At 35.6% G+C, this 18,051-nt stretch overlaps 1 protein-coding gene across 9 annotated transcripts in view; it reads left to right on the forward strand.

The window, feature by feature from the left end:
- LOC140629206 (leucine-rich repeat-containing protein 37B-like) overlaps positions 1–18,051 on the forward strand; it is a 135,018-nt gene that overhangs the window by 49,357 nt on the left and 67,610 nt on the right. For 3 of the 9 annotated variants that reach the window (XR_012027048.1, XM_072818797.1, XM_072818798.1), the window contains one exon: positions 1,555–4,772. The exons of 3 other annotated variants lie outside the window; for them this stretch is intronic. Coding sequence is in view for 4 of the 6 variants with exons in the window: in XM_072818797.1 (XP_072674898.1) it covers positions 1,555–1,561 (7 nt within the window). In the remaining 2 variants the exon portion in view is untranslated. Of the gene's footprint in view, positions 1–1,554; positions 4,773–13,564; positions 13,622–18,051 lie in introns of those variants that run through there. 3 more of the 9 variants (XR_012027049.1, XM_072818795.1, XM_072818793.1) reach the window with 1 other exon arrangement.

An 18,051-nucleotide genomic window follows, 5' to 3' on the forward strand; every position in this document is an offset into this window, starting at 1 on the left:
ACCTAACAGCAAGTCCTCCATAATTGTGTGTACCAAGCACTGCACTAAACACTTCATATACATGGTCTCATGATCCTCACAAACCTCTGACATAAAGAGTAGTCACCTCCACATATTATAGATGAGAAAACAGAGTTTCAAGAGAGGTTAAGTAACCTGTCCAAATTTATATATTAAATGGTATGGACCTGATGGAACACAATGACCTAAATCTATGATAATAAAGGCAGACTGCTTCAAAAGACAGAATTACTGTAATACATATTTATTCAGTATTTTCCTCTTCATTTCCTTTGATAAGCATTGTGACAAAAAGGCATATATGACTGATCTATATTTCCTCTGTAAATATTATCAAAAAGCTAATAATTGAAGAGGATATTTCTGGATACTCAGAGGAGGAAGATTGGAAACAAGGTATTCAAAGATAAATTTTTCTTAGGACACTAGGGGAAAGGAGTAAAACAGTTAAGATCATTCTGTTCTTTAAAATGGTTCATCTTGTCTCTTTAGTAAGAAGAAATCTGTGCAAAAAGAAAAACAAAACTTTGAAAGTAAAGATCTTTTACCAAGTACCTTCTCTCATTCATTTGCCATTCAGTGCCTGTAAGATTACAAGTCCCATTGAGCTTTATTTACCTCATAACCTGGCCTTCTTATCATTTCTTCAATAAGCCAAGCTTGGTCTTATCACAGGGTGTCTTTGCAATTCTTGTTCCCCAACCGGGAATTTATGGCTTACTTCTGCTCAACATCTGTGGCCTTTAGCAGTCAGATCCTCAAACTGATCTTTCCAGACTAACCTGTTTAAAATATTTCTCATTCCCTGCCCACAACCCACTCTCTTCCTCACCCTATATCTCGATAGCCTCTTTTTTCCTATTCACTGCACTTATCATTATCTGAAGTTCTTTATTAATTTTATGCATTTTTGTTATATTTAAATATAAAATGTTTTATTCATTATTATTTTTCTAGTACTTAGATGAGTAGTTGGTACATAGTACACACATGGTAGCTATTTGCAGAATGACCACTACCAGCCAATAGGAACAGGGCAATCCTAAAAGAGATACATTTGATAATGCTTCACAATTTATAAGGTGGTTACAAAAACTTCAAAGGTCAATATCCTACTAGAGGTTGATCTGCATATCAACTAGTCATATCAAAAACACTAACAAATCAGAGAATTCTGTTTGATAACAGAAATCTTATTTGCACGAAGGCCCTCAGGTCAATTTAAATTCTTGGCATAGCTGTATACTCAGTTATTCTCTAAATTCTTTTCATGGCATTGATAAGAAGGATTTTTGGTAGAAGGCTGAAAAGCAACAAAATGTGTTATTTTAATGAGTTTTAAAGACTTTATTGCCATTCCCAACATACAATAATTCTTGCTTGCATTTGCTGGAAATGTCCCTATAAACACAGGTTTTTATTTCTGCTTCTCTGACCAGTACAAGTTATGCTGCTCTGAACAGCTGGAATCAATGTTATAGGCTGAGTATCTGTGTCCCCTAAGAATTCATATGCTGAAATCTATTCCCTCAGGGTGTGATATTTGGAAGTGGGGCTTTTTCAAGATGATTGACGCTTGGGGGCAGAGCCCTCATGAATGGGATAGTGTACTTATACAAGAGACCCCAGAGAGATTCCTCACCCTTCCTACAATGTGAAGACAGAGAAGATGGCCATCTATGACCCAGGAAGCAGGCTTTCACCAAACAATAAATCTGCTGATATCTTGATCTTGGACTTCCCAACCTCCAGAATTCCAAGAAATTTCTGGTGTTTCTAAGCCACCTGGTTTATGGTATTTTGTTATAGCAGCCTGAACAAAGACACCATAGTTAACAAATGAAAAACTGCCCATCAAAGCAGGTAACTTTTTTGTTTGTCTATTTATAACCCAGAGCTATTTTGAAATTTTCTGGGTATTTGGGGAAGAATGGCATCCAGACTGAGAATGCAATCTCATACTCTTGAATGTTCACACATTTCCTTTGCTGGTTTATTAGGAATTATGAAATGCCCTTATGACTTCCATCCTATTCTGAGTTCACTGGATTGATGTTATACTGATGAATCAACAGACTGGATCTATTTCCTGCCACTCAATCTCCCACTACAGAGCTTGGCAAGAACCAACATATTTGAATTCGGTAGAAGGTACAGGTAGCAAATGGTTAATTCTAACCTGAGAAGTAACTACATTTCATAAACACTAAATTACTGGCATCCTCACTGCCAAATGATTGTTAGCTTTCATTTGCAAAATGAGGGTCTGACAACACATATCAATATAAAACCTTATGTTGGAATTGACAAAGAGATCCTAGTTCCTTCTAGTATTTCCAATGTGAGTCTTGACTTTTGCTAAACTAATGACTGAAGGTTTTTCCTACTGAGTCTTGTCTTTTCAACAAGAGACAGAGACTATGTTCATAATGACTTCCATTCAGGTTTCTGCTCTAAATTCATCATGAAGTTCTATTTCACTTTTAGGATATCATACATTGTTTCAACCCTCCTTTTCCTATGGGAAGTGAAAACTTCCTTTTCCCTGGGATATACCTGGTGGAAAAAAGCCCCACTTCCGGTATAGTCTCCAGTTACAGAAGCCCCTCCTCACTGACAGCAAATAGTAATCATTCTCTTTTTGTCTTTTTGTAGTGTTTTTATTGTAAAAATATATATCCTGTTATATATTAATTAATTGATAATTTTTAAAGATTTATGTCTTCAAGAAAAAACAAATATTGGTAATATGGAGAATATGGAGAAAAAAGGAACTAAAGCACTGTTGGGTAGGAATGTAAATAGATGCAGCCACTATGTAAAATAGTATAGAGGTTTCTAAAAAAAAATTAAAAATAGAAATACCGTATGATCCATTAATTCCATTACTGGGTATTTACCCAAAGAAACAAAAACACTAATTCAAAAAGATATATGCACCCCATAAGTTTACTGCAGAATTATTTACAATAGACAGGACATGGAAGCAACCTAAGTGTCAACTAATAGACAAGTGGATTAAAAAAAGGAGGAGTGTATATACATACATGCATGCACAAATATTACGCAGCCATAAAAAAAAGTGATCTTGCCATTTGAGACAACATGAAAGGATCAAGAGCGTATTGTACAAGTGAAATAAATCAGACAAATACAAATATCAAATGATTTCACTTAAATGTGAAATCTAAAATAAAATGAACAAATAAACAAAAAGCATAAATAGATCCATATGGACAGAGAATAAACTGATGGTTGCCAGAGGGAAGAGGAGTGAGGGGATGGGCAAAATGGGTGGAGTGGAAAACACAAGTGCCTATGTATGGAATGAACAAATCATGGTACTAAAAGGCACAGCATGGGAAATATAGTCAATATATTATAATGACATTATATGGTGACAGACGGTAGCTACGCTTGTGGTGAGCATAGCATAACACAATGGAGAAATTGAATTAGCACTATATTATCGACTTTAATTCAACAATGTTTGAAAACTGTACTCAAAAAAGTTTTTTTTAAATAATAAAATGAATTTCTCATAAAAAAAAGATGTGTGTCTATACATAGTACGTTTACCTTGGAAACATTTCTAGCAATTCCAACTTATAAACTTGCATTGTGGTTCATTTGCCTGAAAAGAGTATTTTAAGTAAAATTAAATACTAAGTTCAATGTATCATATGAAATTTTTCTAGGAAAAGTTGTGGCCCTTTATCACCAGCCCAGAGCAGATGCAAGGTGATAAGTGAAAGCTGATCCGATTAGCACATAGAGCAATATTTAGTGAACTGCACATAGGTCAACAATATGTTAAGACCCTTAATAAATCTAACAGAATATAGAAAATGGTAGTGTTAGAATGCATCTTCAAACAGCTATGCAAAGCCAATCAGGCTACTTAAATTTAATTTAAGTCCCCTACCTAGCTTTAGCAGTACCTAAAGTTAACGAATCCTGGCTTTCCCATCCTCCTTCCTATTTTCATTTTAATAAAATATAAAAAACAGTAACATAAAGAAAAAAAATCAAGATGTGGCAGTGTCCAAAAGCTATATAAACAGTAGGACATGGTAAATAAAATAAAGGAAAGACCAAATTCTGGTCCTTATCATTCAAGTATTTTTTATCCCCATTCCATAAGATTGTATTCAAGGAATTATCATTACAAATTAGGAATTACTTTCAAACTTTATTAAATTTTCTTATTAAAAAGGTAGTATCTGCAATATTACTGATGATTAAATATGTACGCTAATATTAATACAACCAAGTGACTATTTTCCTCTATCATAATAACCTGGCGAAATTATATATTTATTCCACTGATAAATGTACTGTACATTTTTTGTTTTCTAGCAAATCTCTTTTGGAATTGCCTTTAGTACCAGTTTAAGAAGCCACAAAACAAAACCCATTTTATTACTTTTTAAATTCATCTTTTGTTTTGTTTTATAACCAGAAATCTCCCACTTTGGTCACTAGACTTATTTCAAAATGACTTCTGGTTGTTTCAAAAACAAAGATATTCTCATTCAAAAACTTGAAATGTGGGAATGTGGGATGCCTGAGTGGCTCAGCGGTTGAGCGCCTGCCTTCAGCCCAGGGAGTGATCCTGGGGTCCCGGGATCGAGTCCCATGTCGGGTTCCCTGCACAGAGCCTGCTTCTCCCTCTGCCTGTGTCTCTGCTTCTCTCTCTCTGTGTGTGTGTCTCTCATGAATAAATAAAATCTTTAAAAAATTTTTGAAAAGTTAGTATGTGCCTGTTTTAAAGACTGTGCAATCTCTTACTTACATCTCTTCCTTGTCATTCCCACAGCCAGTGCCCCAATCCAATCCCTCATTTCCTCTTCCCAGATCTCTCTTTCAGCTAATGTCCCTCTGATCTTCAGTTATGCACAGTACTGCCAGGATTGTCCTATCAAAGCACAGCTTCTATCTCTTTGCCCCCATTGCTCAAAAGCTTTCAGGGGCATCCCGGAAAGAATGTCCACCCTCCTGCCTTCTAACACTTACATAATGCTTGCTATATGCTGGGCACTGTTCTAGGTGCATTACATATGGTATCTTATTGTTCATATCAACTTAATAAAAAAAAATAAAGATATTATCCCCATTTTAAAGATGAGAAACTAAGACACACAGTTCAAGTCACTTGTCAAAAGACAGTTAATATGTGTCAGTACTACGATTTATACCCAGGGACCCTGGCTCCAGAGTTCTATCTCCCTGGTTTCTTTTCTTTTTTTTTTTTTTTTTTTTTTTTTTTTTTTTTTTAATTTTTATTTATTTATGATAGTCACAGAGAGAGAAATAGAGAGAGGCAGAGACACAGGCAGAGGGAGAAGCAGGCTCCATGCACCGGGAGCCCGATGTGGGATTCGATCCCGGGTCTCCAGGATCACGCCCTGGGCCAAAGGCAGGCGCCAAACCGCTGCGCCACCCAGGGATCCCTCTTTTCTTACTTTACCTACTATTCAACCATTCTCTAATTGAACCAAGTGCTTTTCTGCTTTTGGTCCTTTGTTTACAAGTTTTTTCTTCTTGCCTGACATATCCTTTTCCCATATTTTCCTACCCATATCCACCAAGATCCATCTGAAATACAACCTCTTCCATGAAGCTCAACCAGATACGTCATCTATTTCACTCTATGCTTCTTTTATAACTATTAAAACATTGTATTTTGTACTATATTAATTTGTACATACATTTCTAAATGTTAACTCTGAAGGAAAACCATTTCTTATTTTTTACTGTCCCCCTTCAGCATTGTTACTATTACTGACAGAAGGGAGAGTGGCAGACAATTGATATAATTGAAAATAAACAAACTACTAGCCAAAACAATCTTGAGAAAGAAGGACAAAGCCAAATACTCCCAGATACTACGAAGCTACAGTAATCAAAACAGTGTGATACTGGCAGAAAAAAAAGACACAAAGATCAGTGGAACAGAACCAGAAATAAACACAAATTTATATGGCCAATTAATCTACAACAAAAGAGGCAAGAAAATACAATAGGGATAAGATAATGTCTTCAATAAATGATGCTGGGAAAACTGGCCAACTACATGAGAACAATGAAGCTGGACCACTTTTTTTTTTAATAATAAATTTATATTTTATTGGTGTTCAATTTGCCAACATACAGAATAACACCCAGTGTTCATCCCGTCAAGTGCCCACCTCAGTGCCTGCCACCCAGTCACCCCCACCCCCGCCCTCCTCCCCTTCCACCACCCCTAGTTCGTTTCCCAGAGTTAGGAGTCTACTGGACCACTTTCTTATACTATACACAAAAATAAACTCAAAATGGATTAAAAACCTACATGTAATACCTGAAACCATAAAACTCCTAAAGGAAAATATAGACAATAAACTCTTTACTGGTCTTAGCAACATTTTTCTAGATATGTCTCTGCAGGTAAGGAAAATAAATGCAAAAATAAAACTATTGGAACTACACAAGAATTAGGGACTGCTCAATGGGAGAAATTTATAAACTATATATCCAATAAGGGGTTAGTATCCAAAATACACAGAAAACTTATACACCTCAACACCAAAAAATCCCAGATAATCCAGTTAAAAAATGGGTAGAGGACCTGAATGGACGTTTTTCCAAAAAAGATATATAAATGGCTAACAGACATATGAAAAGATGCTCAATATCACTAATCATCCGGGAAATACAAATCAAAACTACAATAAGATACCATCTTATACCAATCAGAATGGCTAAAACAAAAAGACAAGAAATAACAAGTGTTGGTGAGGATGTGGAGAAAAAGGAACATGTGTGTACTCTTGGTGGAATGTAAACTGTGCAACCACTGTGGAAAACAGTATGGAGGTTCCTCAAAATATTAAAAATGGAAACAGCATATGATCCAGTAATTCCACTTTTGGATATTTAACTAAAGAAAACACTAATTCAAAAATATATATGCATTCCTATGTTTATTGCAGCATTATTTATAACAGACAATATAGTATCAATATAATACTTAGGAAAACAACCTAAGTATCCATTGATGGATGAATGGGTAAAGAATATGTGGCATCTATGGGACAGCTCAGTTGGTTAAGCAGCCAACTCTAGGTTTTGGCTCAGGTCATGAACTCAGGGTCATGAGATGAAGCTCCAAGTTGAGCTCCATGCTTGGTATAGAGTCTGCTAGGGATTCTCTGCCTCTCCCTTGTCCCTCTCCCACTTAGGTTTTATCTCTCTCCCTGAAATAAATAAAATCTTTGAATAAATAAATGTGTGATATATACACAACAGAATATTATTCAGCCATAAAAAATGAGATCTTGCCATCTGAGACAACATGGATAGACCTAGTGGGTATTATGCTAAATGAAATAAGTCAGACTGAGATAGAAAAATACCGTATTATTTCATTTATATAAGGAATTTAAAATATAAAACAAGTGAACAAATAAACAAAAAAGCAGAAATAAACCCATAAACACAGAGAACAGACTTATGGTTGTCAGAAGGGAGTGGGGGAGGAATAGATAGGTAAACCATGTGAAGAGGAATGGGAGATACAGGCCTCCAGTTATGGAATGAATAAATCAAAGGGATAAAAGGCACAGCATAGGGAATATAGCCAGTTGTATTGTAATAGCTCAGTATGGTGACAGATGGCAACTACACATGCAGTATGCATGGCATAACAGACTGGTCAAATCACTATGTGTACAAGAAACTAATGCAACAGTGTATGTCAACTATACTTCAACTAAAAAAAATAAATGACAACTGATGAGTAAAATCATGCTACTTAAAAATATGTACTATAGGCACTCTGTAAATGTTAACTGATATGAAAAGATGAGTATATTCAAAAGACTGTACTAAAGGCTCTGAACTCTGAAAGCAATTCCAGAACTCCTGTGGACATTGATGCAATAAATATGTATCATACCAAAAGAATCTCTTTTAACCTGACAACTAATTTTTATGGACTCAGTGAACCATTACTACTTATTGAGTACCCATTCTGTGCCAAGCACAAAGATATATAAAAAAAAAAAAACAACTAAAGTTCTAGTGTATTTCACACACACAAAAATCCAGCTAGCTCCCTCATATTTTTTAGGGAAGCAATATTTCTTAATGAGAAAATATTACAGAAAATTTTCCTGTGCTGTAAGTTTCTAAAAGACATACTAACAGGGCCTAGGTCTTCAGTGGGGATAGTCAGAAGGAACTCAAAGAAAAAGTTCTAAAAACAATGATCTATAATTTATACACTCTCAGGGACTTTCAGGAAGAGAAATTTCATGCTTTATATATTTAACATGTAATAACTACTATGTATAGAATTTGTGGGAATATGAGATTCCTGGGTAGAAGATGCTACAATAGTAGTTCAAAGTCTGAACAAAGATGATAGCTTTGTCTGCCATCAAAAATGCAGCTTTACTCTATCTATTAAGGGGTATGTTTGAAGCTGTGCTATTTCCTAGATCTCTATATGATAATATCCTCAAAAGAGAAGACTAGGTTTTTAAGAACTGCAGATTTTTCTTCTTTATTTCCACAGATGTCTGCTTCTATTTTGAGCCACTCTTCCTCTTATTCGTATGGAATAAACTCAATCATAATGTTCCTTTGCCTTCAGTTTTTGTTTATTTAATTAAGATGATTTTCTACATGAGTAATTATAAAGGCCATAATTATACTATCAAGTTTCTGCCAAAGTAACAATCTAAGGTTAACACTTGGCAATATTTAAATCTAAAACAATATAAAAACCCTGAGTATATGAATAAGGTGGATTTAATCAGGCTATTTCCTCTGGAGTGTAAAAGAACATTCTAGCTGTCATTGTTTATTATTATATACTATTTTAAAGAGAAATAGTTTATAAGCTATTATAAATAGTAGATGGCTGTGCCAAACCAAGATCCTTCTGAATTTATAAAGGCAGCAGCTATTATAAAACCAGGAAAGATAATATGACAATAGAGTAAAATAGCATAAGCAAGGTATACATTAGCAGGTAATATTTATGGTTAAGATATTTTGGGATAGCAGAATCAGAAAATTGTGGGAGTCAAAAGAGATTCCTTAGAATTTTCTCTTTCATTTAGATGGGAACATATGTGCATACTTATTCTAGTTAAATTAAGAGCACTCTTTGTTTTTCAGTCTCTCTTGGAGTTAGAGATTTTACCATCCTCTTTGGTCATCCATACTGGGTTTACATTACATTTAAGTCTATTTCTCTTCTTCTGTCCTAAAGACAGAGAACTGACAACTATCCTTTCTGCAGCAAGAGCCTTCCTACACTTGAAGATAACATTTAATCACTCATCAGCCTTATTATCTCCAGAAAATGAAAGAAGATCAAAATAATTTTTAAAAGATGTCAGAGGATATGGTTTAATGTTACCCACACATAACATTCAAAAACCTGAAGCCAGTGAGGGAAGAGGAAAGGAATAATCAAGAATAAAGGAACAGCAGACCAGATTACATAGGAAATAAAGGCTATAAGGAGAGAATAAAATAATAGATCCATGATGGGCTTCAAAAATACGATTTGAGTGCTTATATATGCAAGGCACTGTGCAGAGTACTTTATATATGCGTTGTTGATATCATCATCTTCATCCTATTAGCTAACACTTAATGTGCACTTTGCATCAGGCATCATTCTATGTACTTTTCATATATGAACTCATGCAATCTTCGTGACATCTTAAGGGTAGGATTATTCCCATATTTCAGAAAAGGAACTAAAACATAGGTTTATAAAAACTTCAAATTCTTGGTGCATTCTATAAGGGACATCAAAACGTCTCTAACAAATGAGAAAACTTGAGTACCACAGATTAAATAACATAATAAAAATAGTTGTTAAGTGACAGAGCTGGGATTTTAAACCATGAATTATCTGATTCCAAAGTTCTTTTTGACTACATGTTTAACTTGAGAGAAGAAATAAAATAACAACAATAAGCACAGTAAGAACATATTACATACCAGGCACTGTTCAAAGTGTTCAGTATTAACATATTGAATCCTTATAATAAGCCTATGAAAATAGGTACTATTATTATTCCCATTTCACGGTTGAGAAAACCAAGGTACATGATCCTAATCTATCTGGGTCATTCAGCTGCTAGCTAGGGCATTGGGACTCATATTCATGAAGTCCAGTTCCAGGGCTGTGCTCTTACCACAACACTATACTGTCCCTTGTAATTAGTATATATAAGGGGAGCAAATGTTTGCAATACTGATGAGAATAGTCTCACAGGTAAATAGTCTCACAGTACACTGGCACTACTCCATAGCTAACATTTATTGAGCATTTACTAAATACTTCTGGGGGAAACTGGGATGGGCCACCCAGATATTCCTTTAGGAATGAAGGACTTATTTCACCAGCTAATGGGAGACCTGAGAGAAGATGGCCCTCAGTTGAAAAAACTTACCTGTAGCTCTCAGTTGAAAAAACTTACCTGTAGGATTGGCTGAGGTCTTTGCTGGGAATGCACTACAACTCATTTTCCAGAGGTGCTGATCCCAAGAGTACTCCCTAATAAATGGTAAACATCCTGAATGCTCATCTCCATGTAACTCAACCTGTAACAAACTTTGTATAATCTCTTGTAATTCTGATCATCATATGAATCAGGTGTTATTACCCTCACATACTCATTTTACAAATGAAGACACTGAGGCTTAACTTGCCAGAGATCACAGAGTTGGTCAAGGTTGGAAACAGAATTTGAACTGAGACTAATTCTGGAGCCTACACTCAACTTCTACATGATTTTATATAAGAGAAAAGTTTCAGTAATTCAGACTTATTATTAGTTCAACATATATTTAATACTGAAGAAAAAGAGGCACTCTGAAAGACATTGACATCTTGAGGGAAAAGAAATCTAACATTTTGTTTAAAGCATAGGTAACAATCATGGAAGTAAGTAGCATGACCTTGAAATACAAACCAGGTGGCCTGAAAAGGAAGCCTAGTCAAGAAAATACCTGAACAATTTTTCCTCTATGCTTTCTACAATTTATTTCTTGGGAAAACAGAACTGAGGACAAAGAAAAGTTCCCATTTGATATGGGAGAGAAAAATGTTCAATTAAAAATAAACTCTCGCACATTAAATTATCTTACATTCAAAGAGAAAAGGCTTCACTCTCCAATATGCAACATTGACCATCTGATACATCTATCCAGCATCTTTTCTCATTAAAGAGAAGCTGAAAACATAAAATGACAGCATATGGTTCTGACTTCAATGAAAAGTTATAGGATCTGATATCTGTCCACAATAGTCTAAGAGACATGGGATAGTGTTAAATGAAGGGGTGGAGAAAGGGAGTTGAGGAAGCACAGAGCCACAGCTTTTGCCTGAGCTAGCCTATACAACTACAGATTTTCTCCAGTGTTGTAAATTTCCAGGCACTATTACCATCTTAATTTTCTCACATTTTCCAGATGAGATTCAAGAGATAAACAAATCCCTTGACTCAGATGGAAGCTTAAATTGTGGACTCCACTTTTAAAAATTATACCTCTTTTTTTCTGGGCATAGATAATTTCCTCCATTTCCAACAGAGGGAAGGAAAAATTGCAACTAAAAAAAACCCTTACAAATATTAAATTTATCCTTTCAGTACTCATATGTCCTGGTGCATTCTTGATTTCACTTAAAACCAAAAGTAAACCTAAAATATACCCAGAACATAAGAGGACCTGAAAAACCAAGTTCAGAGAAAATGGGATGCAGTTAGCAAAGATTACATGCATCAGTGAACTGTACTAAATTGAACACTTTTAAATGCCAGAGATTTTCTCTGTGAAACTGGGGGGGTTTGAAAGAAAAATCAATAATGTTGGAAAAGAGAAACCTTCTTCACACATCTCTAATCAGTCATAGCAGAATCTGGTGGATTTCCATATTACAACTGGATCAAACTTCTGAAACTGGTTTTGATCCCAGACTCACTCAGTACATCTTCCAGGAGAAGTTCCACTCAAGACAATCAAAGGCTTTTCAACCTTGAATGATCCTCAAGATCACTCTTTCAGTCTGCATCCATCCTACATTATGTTCTGCGGCTGTCTAATGTTGCCTACAGCAAATCTCCCTGGAATTACCCTGAAAGAGCTCCATTTATAAAAACAGGCAAAGGATCTTCAAACTGTTCAGCTTCAACTTTAGCTCGAGCTTTCAAAATCTATAATAATAAGTAAAACCAGGCATAAAGAGGCAAAGTTCTTCAGATCTTTTATTTTTTTTAACAAATCAAATAAATATTGGCCATATTGTTTATATTTAGAGCATGAACTCCTCTGTAAAGTCCCTGTTCAAGTCTAATAATGGACTAGGTAAAGGGTTTCTGTATTTTTCTGAATAATCAATACCAAAGCCACTGATGAAAATTTATTTGAACCCCAGGGAACACATCCTTTGAAGTTCTGGGAAAATTTTAAATATAGTGTACAAATCAATAAGTGGACAAAAACATCTCTTTCAATGTGTTCATTTTTATTTAGAGAGGAAATATTTATCTTTAATTGTAATCTCTCTTTCATTCCATCTGTGAACCCTTTTCCCAAATCATTTATTCTACAAAATAAACTCATGACAGTCAGTTGACCTTAAATTTTTTTTTTTTTTTTTTAACCAGAAGTGGTGTAGTTGTCACCTTTCTGAATGGGATGATTTCTCAAGCCCAAAACATAGTATTCCTCTTTCCACCCTCTTGTAATGCTATTCTACTTTGCTCTCTTCCCAACCACTTCGCATCCAGTTTTGGAGCCTCAATAACCAGAATGGTTTGAGGGCATTTCTAGAAGGGATTCAACTGGCCTGGTTTCGTGGTATGCGCTGTTTCGAATAGGATACATCTAGGAGATTAAAAATATATTTTTTCATTACTGCCTATTTTCACAGTCCACTGAGCAAAAATACAAAGCAATTTTTTTTTCCTCTCCCCATTCTCCCCTTTTCCTTCGTTCTCTTTCTTCCCCTGTGGAGTTCAAATTAAAGAAAGGTGAAAATTGAAGCTGTTGTAGGCAAGGCGATTGCAACATGCATATTTGATTTTTATGATGGATCTAAATTGCTGAATAAGGCCATGGAACAAAGGGAGACTGCAGCTTCCTGCCCATCACAAGCAGCCACTGAATGCAGAACAAAAGCTTCGGCCATTAGGGGCTCAGCAGGGAGACACATTATATAAATGACTTTGTCTTTTCTGCCCCCTCCCCCCTACTGGGTGCACTGGACAGGGATGGGTGTGTGTGTGCCTGTGTGTATGTGTGTGTTATGATTTGCCAGGGCAAGAGATAAGAAATTCTGGGAGCAGCAATAGGAATAGAAATGTACAGCACATTATGATCCCAAAAGGCCATGCTTTACTCTTTGGACCAGTGTAGCTCCCAGTGCTGTAGTAAGAGCGCCACCTAAGACAACCACTCCCCTAAAGAAACTTGGCATCTTTTCAGAGTAACCTATAGCTTTTCTTTTTACTGTTCTTGTTTCTTTCATCAGGAATGATAAAGCATAAAGAAAAAACGTGGAAAAAATATGAAGGCCTAGTATTCCAAGGTAATTGCCAGACCTGCTTAAAGAACAAATTGACCTACCACACAGTTCATTGTGGCACTGGTTTCCTCAGAAACTACTACTCTTAATTCCTTCTTCTAGACTCACGGCTTTTCTTTTAGCAGGAAGAGAAATATAAACCAATAACAATCCTAACCTATCATATAGTGAAGTCAACTGACTTTTAAGAGGTCCCCTGTGGTGGTGACTTGAATAGGTGCTACTGTTCTATCTGGCTTGAAACATCAGCAGTTCTGCACAAACACACTCAGCAATCTTTGCATCTAATTTGTTTTGTAGAAGGACTTTAGTATGCTTCACAAAAATTGATTATTTTACTAGTTCTAATATCACTGAAACAGGTAGGAAATAAGAGGCTCTAACTTCAAGTTTAGAATGGTTAAGTACATTGAAGGTGACACACTGAATTGCAGCAAGACTAAATGAAACCCAGGTCACTGGATGCTCACTTCAGTTCTATCACTACAAGTTTCATACAAATTGTAGGAAGATGCTCTAACAGTCCTCCAACTGTCTGAGGGATAGTAGAGAAGGTAGTCCCATTGTGGACCAAAATAAATGAAAATCACTGTCATGTGGGATCCCTGGGTGGCGCAGCGGTTTGGCGCCTGCCTTTGGCCCAGGGCGCGATCCTGGAGACCCGGGATCGAATCCCACATCAGGCTCCCGGTGCATGGAGCCTGTTTCTCCCTCTGCCTCTCTCTCTCTCTCTCTCTGTGACTATCATAAATAAATAAAAATTTAAAGAAAAAAACCACCTCTTTAAAAAAAGAAAAAAGAAAAAAGAAAATCACTGTCATGTGCTGCAGAATTCCCACTAAGGGTTCTTAGAACGTCCCAAAGACAAATTCAACATATGAATATATACAACCTTAAGTAACCTAAGGGTGAGTGAATTGTGTAAAGCCAGCTAAGTGAAATACTATGAGACAACTGCCACTTGTCACATGCCATCATTATTCTGTCTTAAAATGGGCAATTCATGTAAAATAAGGTAGACTCTTATGATTTATATGAAAGCTGAGAAGTCTTAAGAGACAAAGCATGTTGTCACCGTAGCGTAATTCATTTCTGAGCTACAGAGGTCATCAAGCTTTTCACTAGTTCTTTTGGATCTACTTTAAGATAGTTAAATCCCTTTTTGGTGAGTGGGAAAAGGTCTCTCAATGAAGACTGCTTAGATAGAATTGAGATTTATGTTTATCAATAGTTTTAAGCAACAGGGCTGAATAGATGGTTAAGGGAAGTCCTTAATGGCCTGAGGTATGTGGATGAGAACCAGGATGGATAAAAAAGCAGAAAGACGAGTATAGTAGAAAAGACTGCTGTATAGTCATTCACTTCTTTATCGGAATCTTTTCTGGATCTTTTATCCAGGTGTCAAATATTCACTAAGGGCCTACAACAATTCCATGAACTATAGACTGACAGTAAGACACTATCCCTGCCCTAAATAAAATCTTATGTGTGGCTGGGGTTGTGAAGATATTATATAATTATACAAATATCAATATACGTTAGTATATGGCAAGAGACAAGAAGAGAAAGTGCAGAATTCTACAAGAATGTTAACTAGGAGGAACTACTTCATCTAGAGGAAGTCAGGGATGGCTTTAATGACCAAGAAACATTTAAGCTAAGACAAATATATGAGAAAAAATATATGTACTCTAACCAACTACATTTCACCTTCTGAGATGCCTCAAAGTATCAATTAAAAATGACAGTCAAGGAAATTATGTTTAAGTTCTTATTACTTTGCTTAAAAGTAAAGCAAAACACCAATTTGGCTATAAATGCTTTAGGTAATTAAAATTCAATTATTCCAGAGTAAAAGCCAAAGGCAACACTGGCTAGAGCTGCAGGGTTTAACACAGTAGATACTAGCCATACATGGCAACCTCAATTTCAACTGATTAAAATTTAGATTCCTTAGCTACACTAGCCACACATGGTTCAGAAGTCACCATATTAGACACTGCAGCTAAAGACTATTAGAATTAAATAAAATTAAACATTCAGTTCCTCCATTATACTAACCATATTCTGAGTGTTCAGTTTCAAGTGAGTAATGGTTAACACAGTGGGCAGCAGATAAGAACATTTCCATCACTGTAGAAAGTGCTAATGGAGAGCACTGCATTACTATCTGGCGCCTTGTTGCCTCCCTAACCTCATTTTACATTGCTCTTGCCTTACTTATGCCACTTTAGCCACGCTGGAATCTTTGCTGCTCTGAGTATACTCAGCATGACCCAGCCTCAGGGCCTTTGCAGAGTTTGGTCCCTACTTTCCTCTTCAGCCCCATGCTGTATGAGAGTCTCCAGCTGGTTTATCCATCCTGAGCTGTGCCAGCCTTCTTTCTATTTCCCTTATTCTCAAGGTCTTTATTGTCTCAGGGCTTTTCATATATTAGTACCTTCCTTTGTAAGGCTCCTCCTTCCCTACTTTAACTTTCCTTCAAATATTAGCTTACTTATTATTTTATCAGAGAAGCCTTTTCTGATTAGGTCAAATTTTCCTTGTACAAACTCACATCCCTATCTTGCATAATGCTTTTTACAATAGCACATTTACATTTATTTGTCATTTTTTATTCATAAAACTCTCCTCTGATCAACTGACAGCTCCATGAGGGCAGGGATCATATCTGTTTCTGATCACCACTATATTTTCAAAAGGTAGCAGAATGCATGGAACAAAATAGGACATAAACATAATAATATTTATAATTATGAAAGAATGAATAGATGCTATAGAAAAAATAGCCAATGGTCAGTTTAAAAAATATATATATTGTACTGCTTCTTCAATGCATGTCAAGTGCCCAAATACACAGTGAGCAAAACAGAATGACAGGGATTGTAATAATTTCAGAGGTAGGACATATTTGTTTCAGATAGATAAAAAGTACTGTTCACCCAATGGATAACAGAATCATAGGTATAATTTGCATTTGTTTTGCTTATCTGAATTGTCTAATATTTCTCCATAGTCATGTATTGGTTATAAGAATATTATCTTTAATTGCAATGTCCAAAGTTATTCTGCTCCAGTGCAGCAGAAAACCAAAATACATGGGAGGCACAGTGGTTAAAGGGGTGCTTTTTTTTTTTCCTACCATACAAACCAGAGTTGAATTCCTGTCTCCTGTTCTTTTGCTGGTGACCTTGAGCATATTTACCTCACCTCTCTAAACCTCATCTTTCAAATGAGATAGTAATATTCACTATAGTAGGTGGTTGTGAAGTTTCAATGAGACAATGGATATAAAACATTCAATAAATGGTAGCTTAAAATCTACATGCCAAAATGACCATATTTAAAGTGTAGGTGTACATAAACCTCAATAACTCTCTGTTATTAATCGTTAATTTGAAAGTAAAAGATTTTAGGTCATAGATTCTAAGTTTGTCTTCTCATGCTAGATTTCCTCCTAAGATTACACTATCTTTCTTTTGAAAGTGGCTGCTCCACATACTCTAGAAATTGAAGTTAGTTCCAAGGAATTAAATTCATTCACTTATTCAACAAATATTTTTGTATGCCTTCTGTATAACAGGCATTGCTGTGTTAGGGATAATATGGTTAGCCAAACAGATATTAATATATCTCTTTCAATCTTAATAGCCTATGTGATTCTGGGCAAGCATCTAAGATAAAAACTTAGTTACCAACTGTTACATAAACTATTTGCATTAATCCAGTAAGAATATATTTGAATAAATGACTTAACAAGTGCTTTTTATAGATGTGTGAAAAGTACTTTTATAAAGATATTCTCTTAGCACTGTTTATACTATTGAATATTCAAATGCCTAATAATGTATTAGTTATATTAATGGTAATAAATTCACAAAATAGAATACTACGTAACTATTAAAAATGCAGTGGTAGAAGCATTGTAAACATCTTCCTATACCAGTAGGAACATGTTGGTAAGTTTAAAACGTTTCAAAATTGTGTGCTTCATAAGAATCTATATAAAAATTATGTTTATACAAGCAAAAAAGACCTGAAGGACATTAAAATATTATTTTCTCTATCAGTTGTTCATAATGTGACTAAATATTAGAGTCAACATGGCAGGGCACCTGGATGGCTCAGTTAGGTACCTGCCTTTGGCTAAAGTCATGATCCTGGGGGTCCTGGGATTGAGTCCCACATTGGGCTTCCTGCTCAGTGGGGAGCCTGCTTTTCCCTTTCCTACTCCCTCTGCTTGTGCTCTCTCAAATAAATAAATATTTTCTTAAGTGGCAATTTAAAAAATATAGATGCAAAGACACAATTAGAAATTATGATTTAAATAATCCTCCAACAGGCCCAAAGCATCAATATTTAAAGAATGCATACTTGACAATTCCAGTGTACATCTAGGATTGAGAAACATTTTTTCCTAACTATTGGGACAC

Source organism: Canis lupus (genome assembly GCF_048164855.1).
Source record: "Canis lupus baileyi chromosome 3 unlocalized genomic scaffold, mCanLup2.hap1 SUPER_3_unloc_1, whole genome shotgun sequence".
In the NCBI taxonomy this organism is placed as follows: Eukaryota; Metazoa; Chordata; class Mammalia; order Carnivora; family Canidae; genus Canis; species Canis lupus.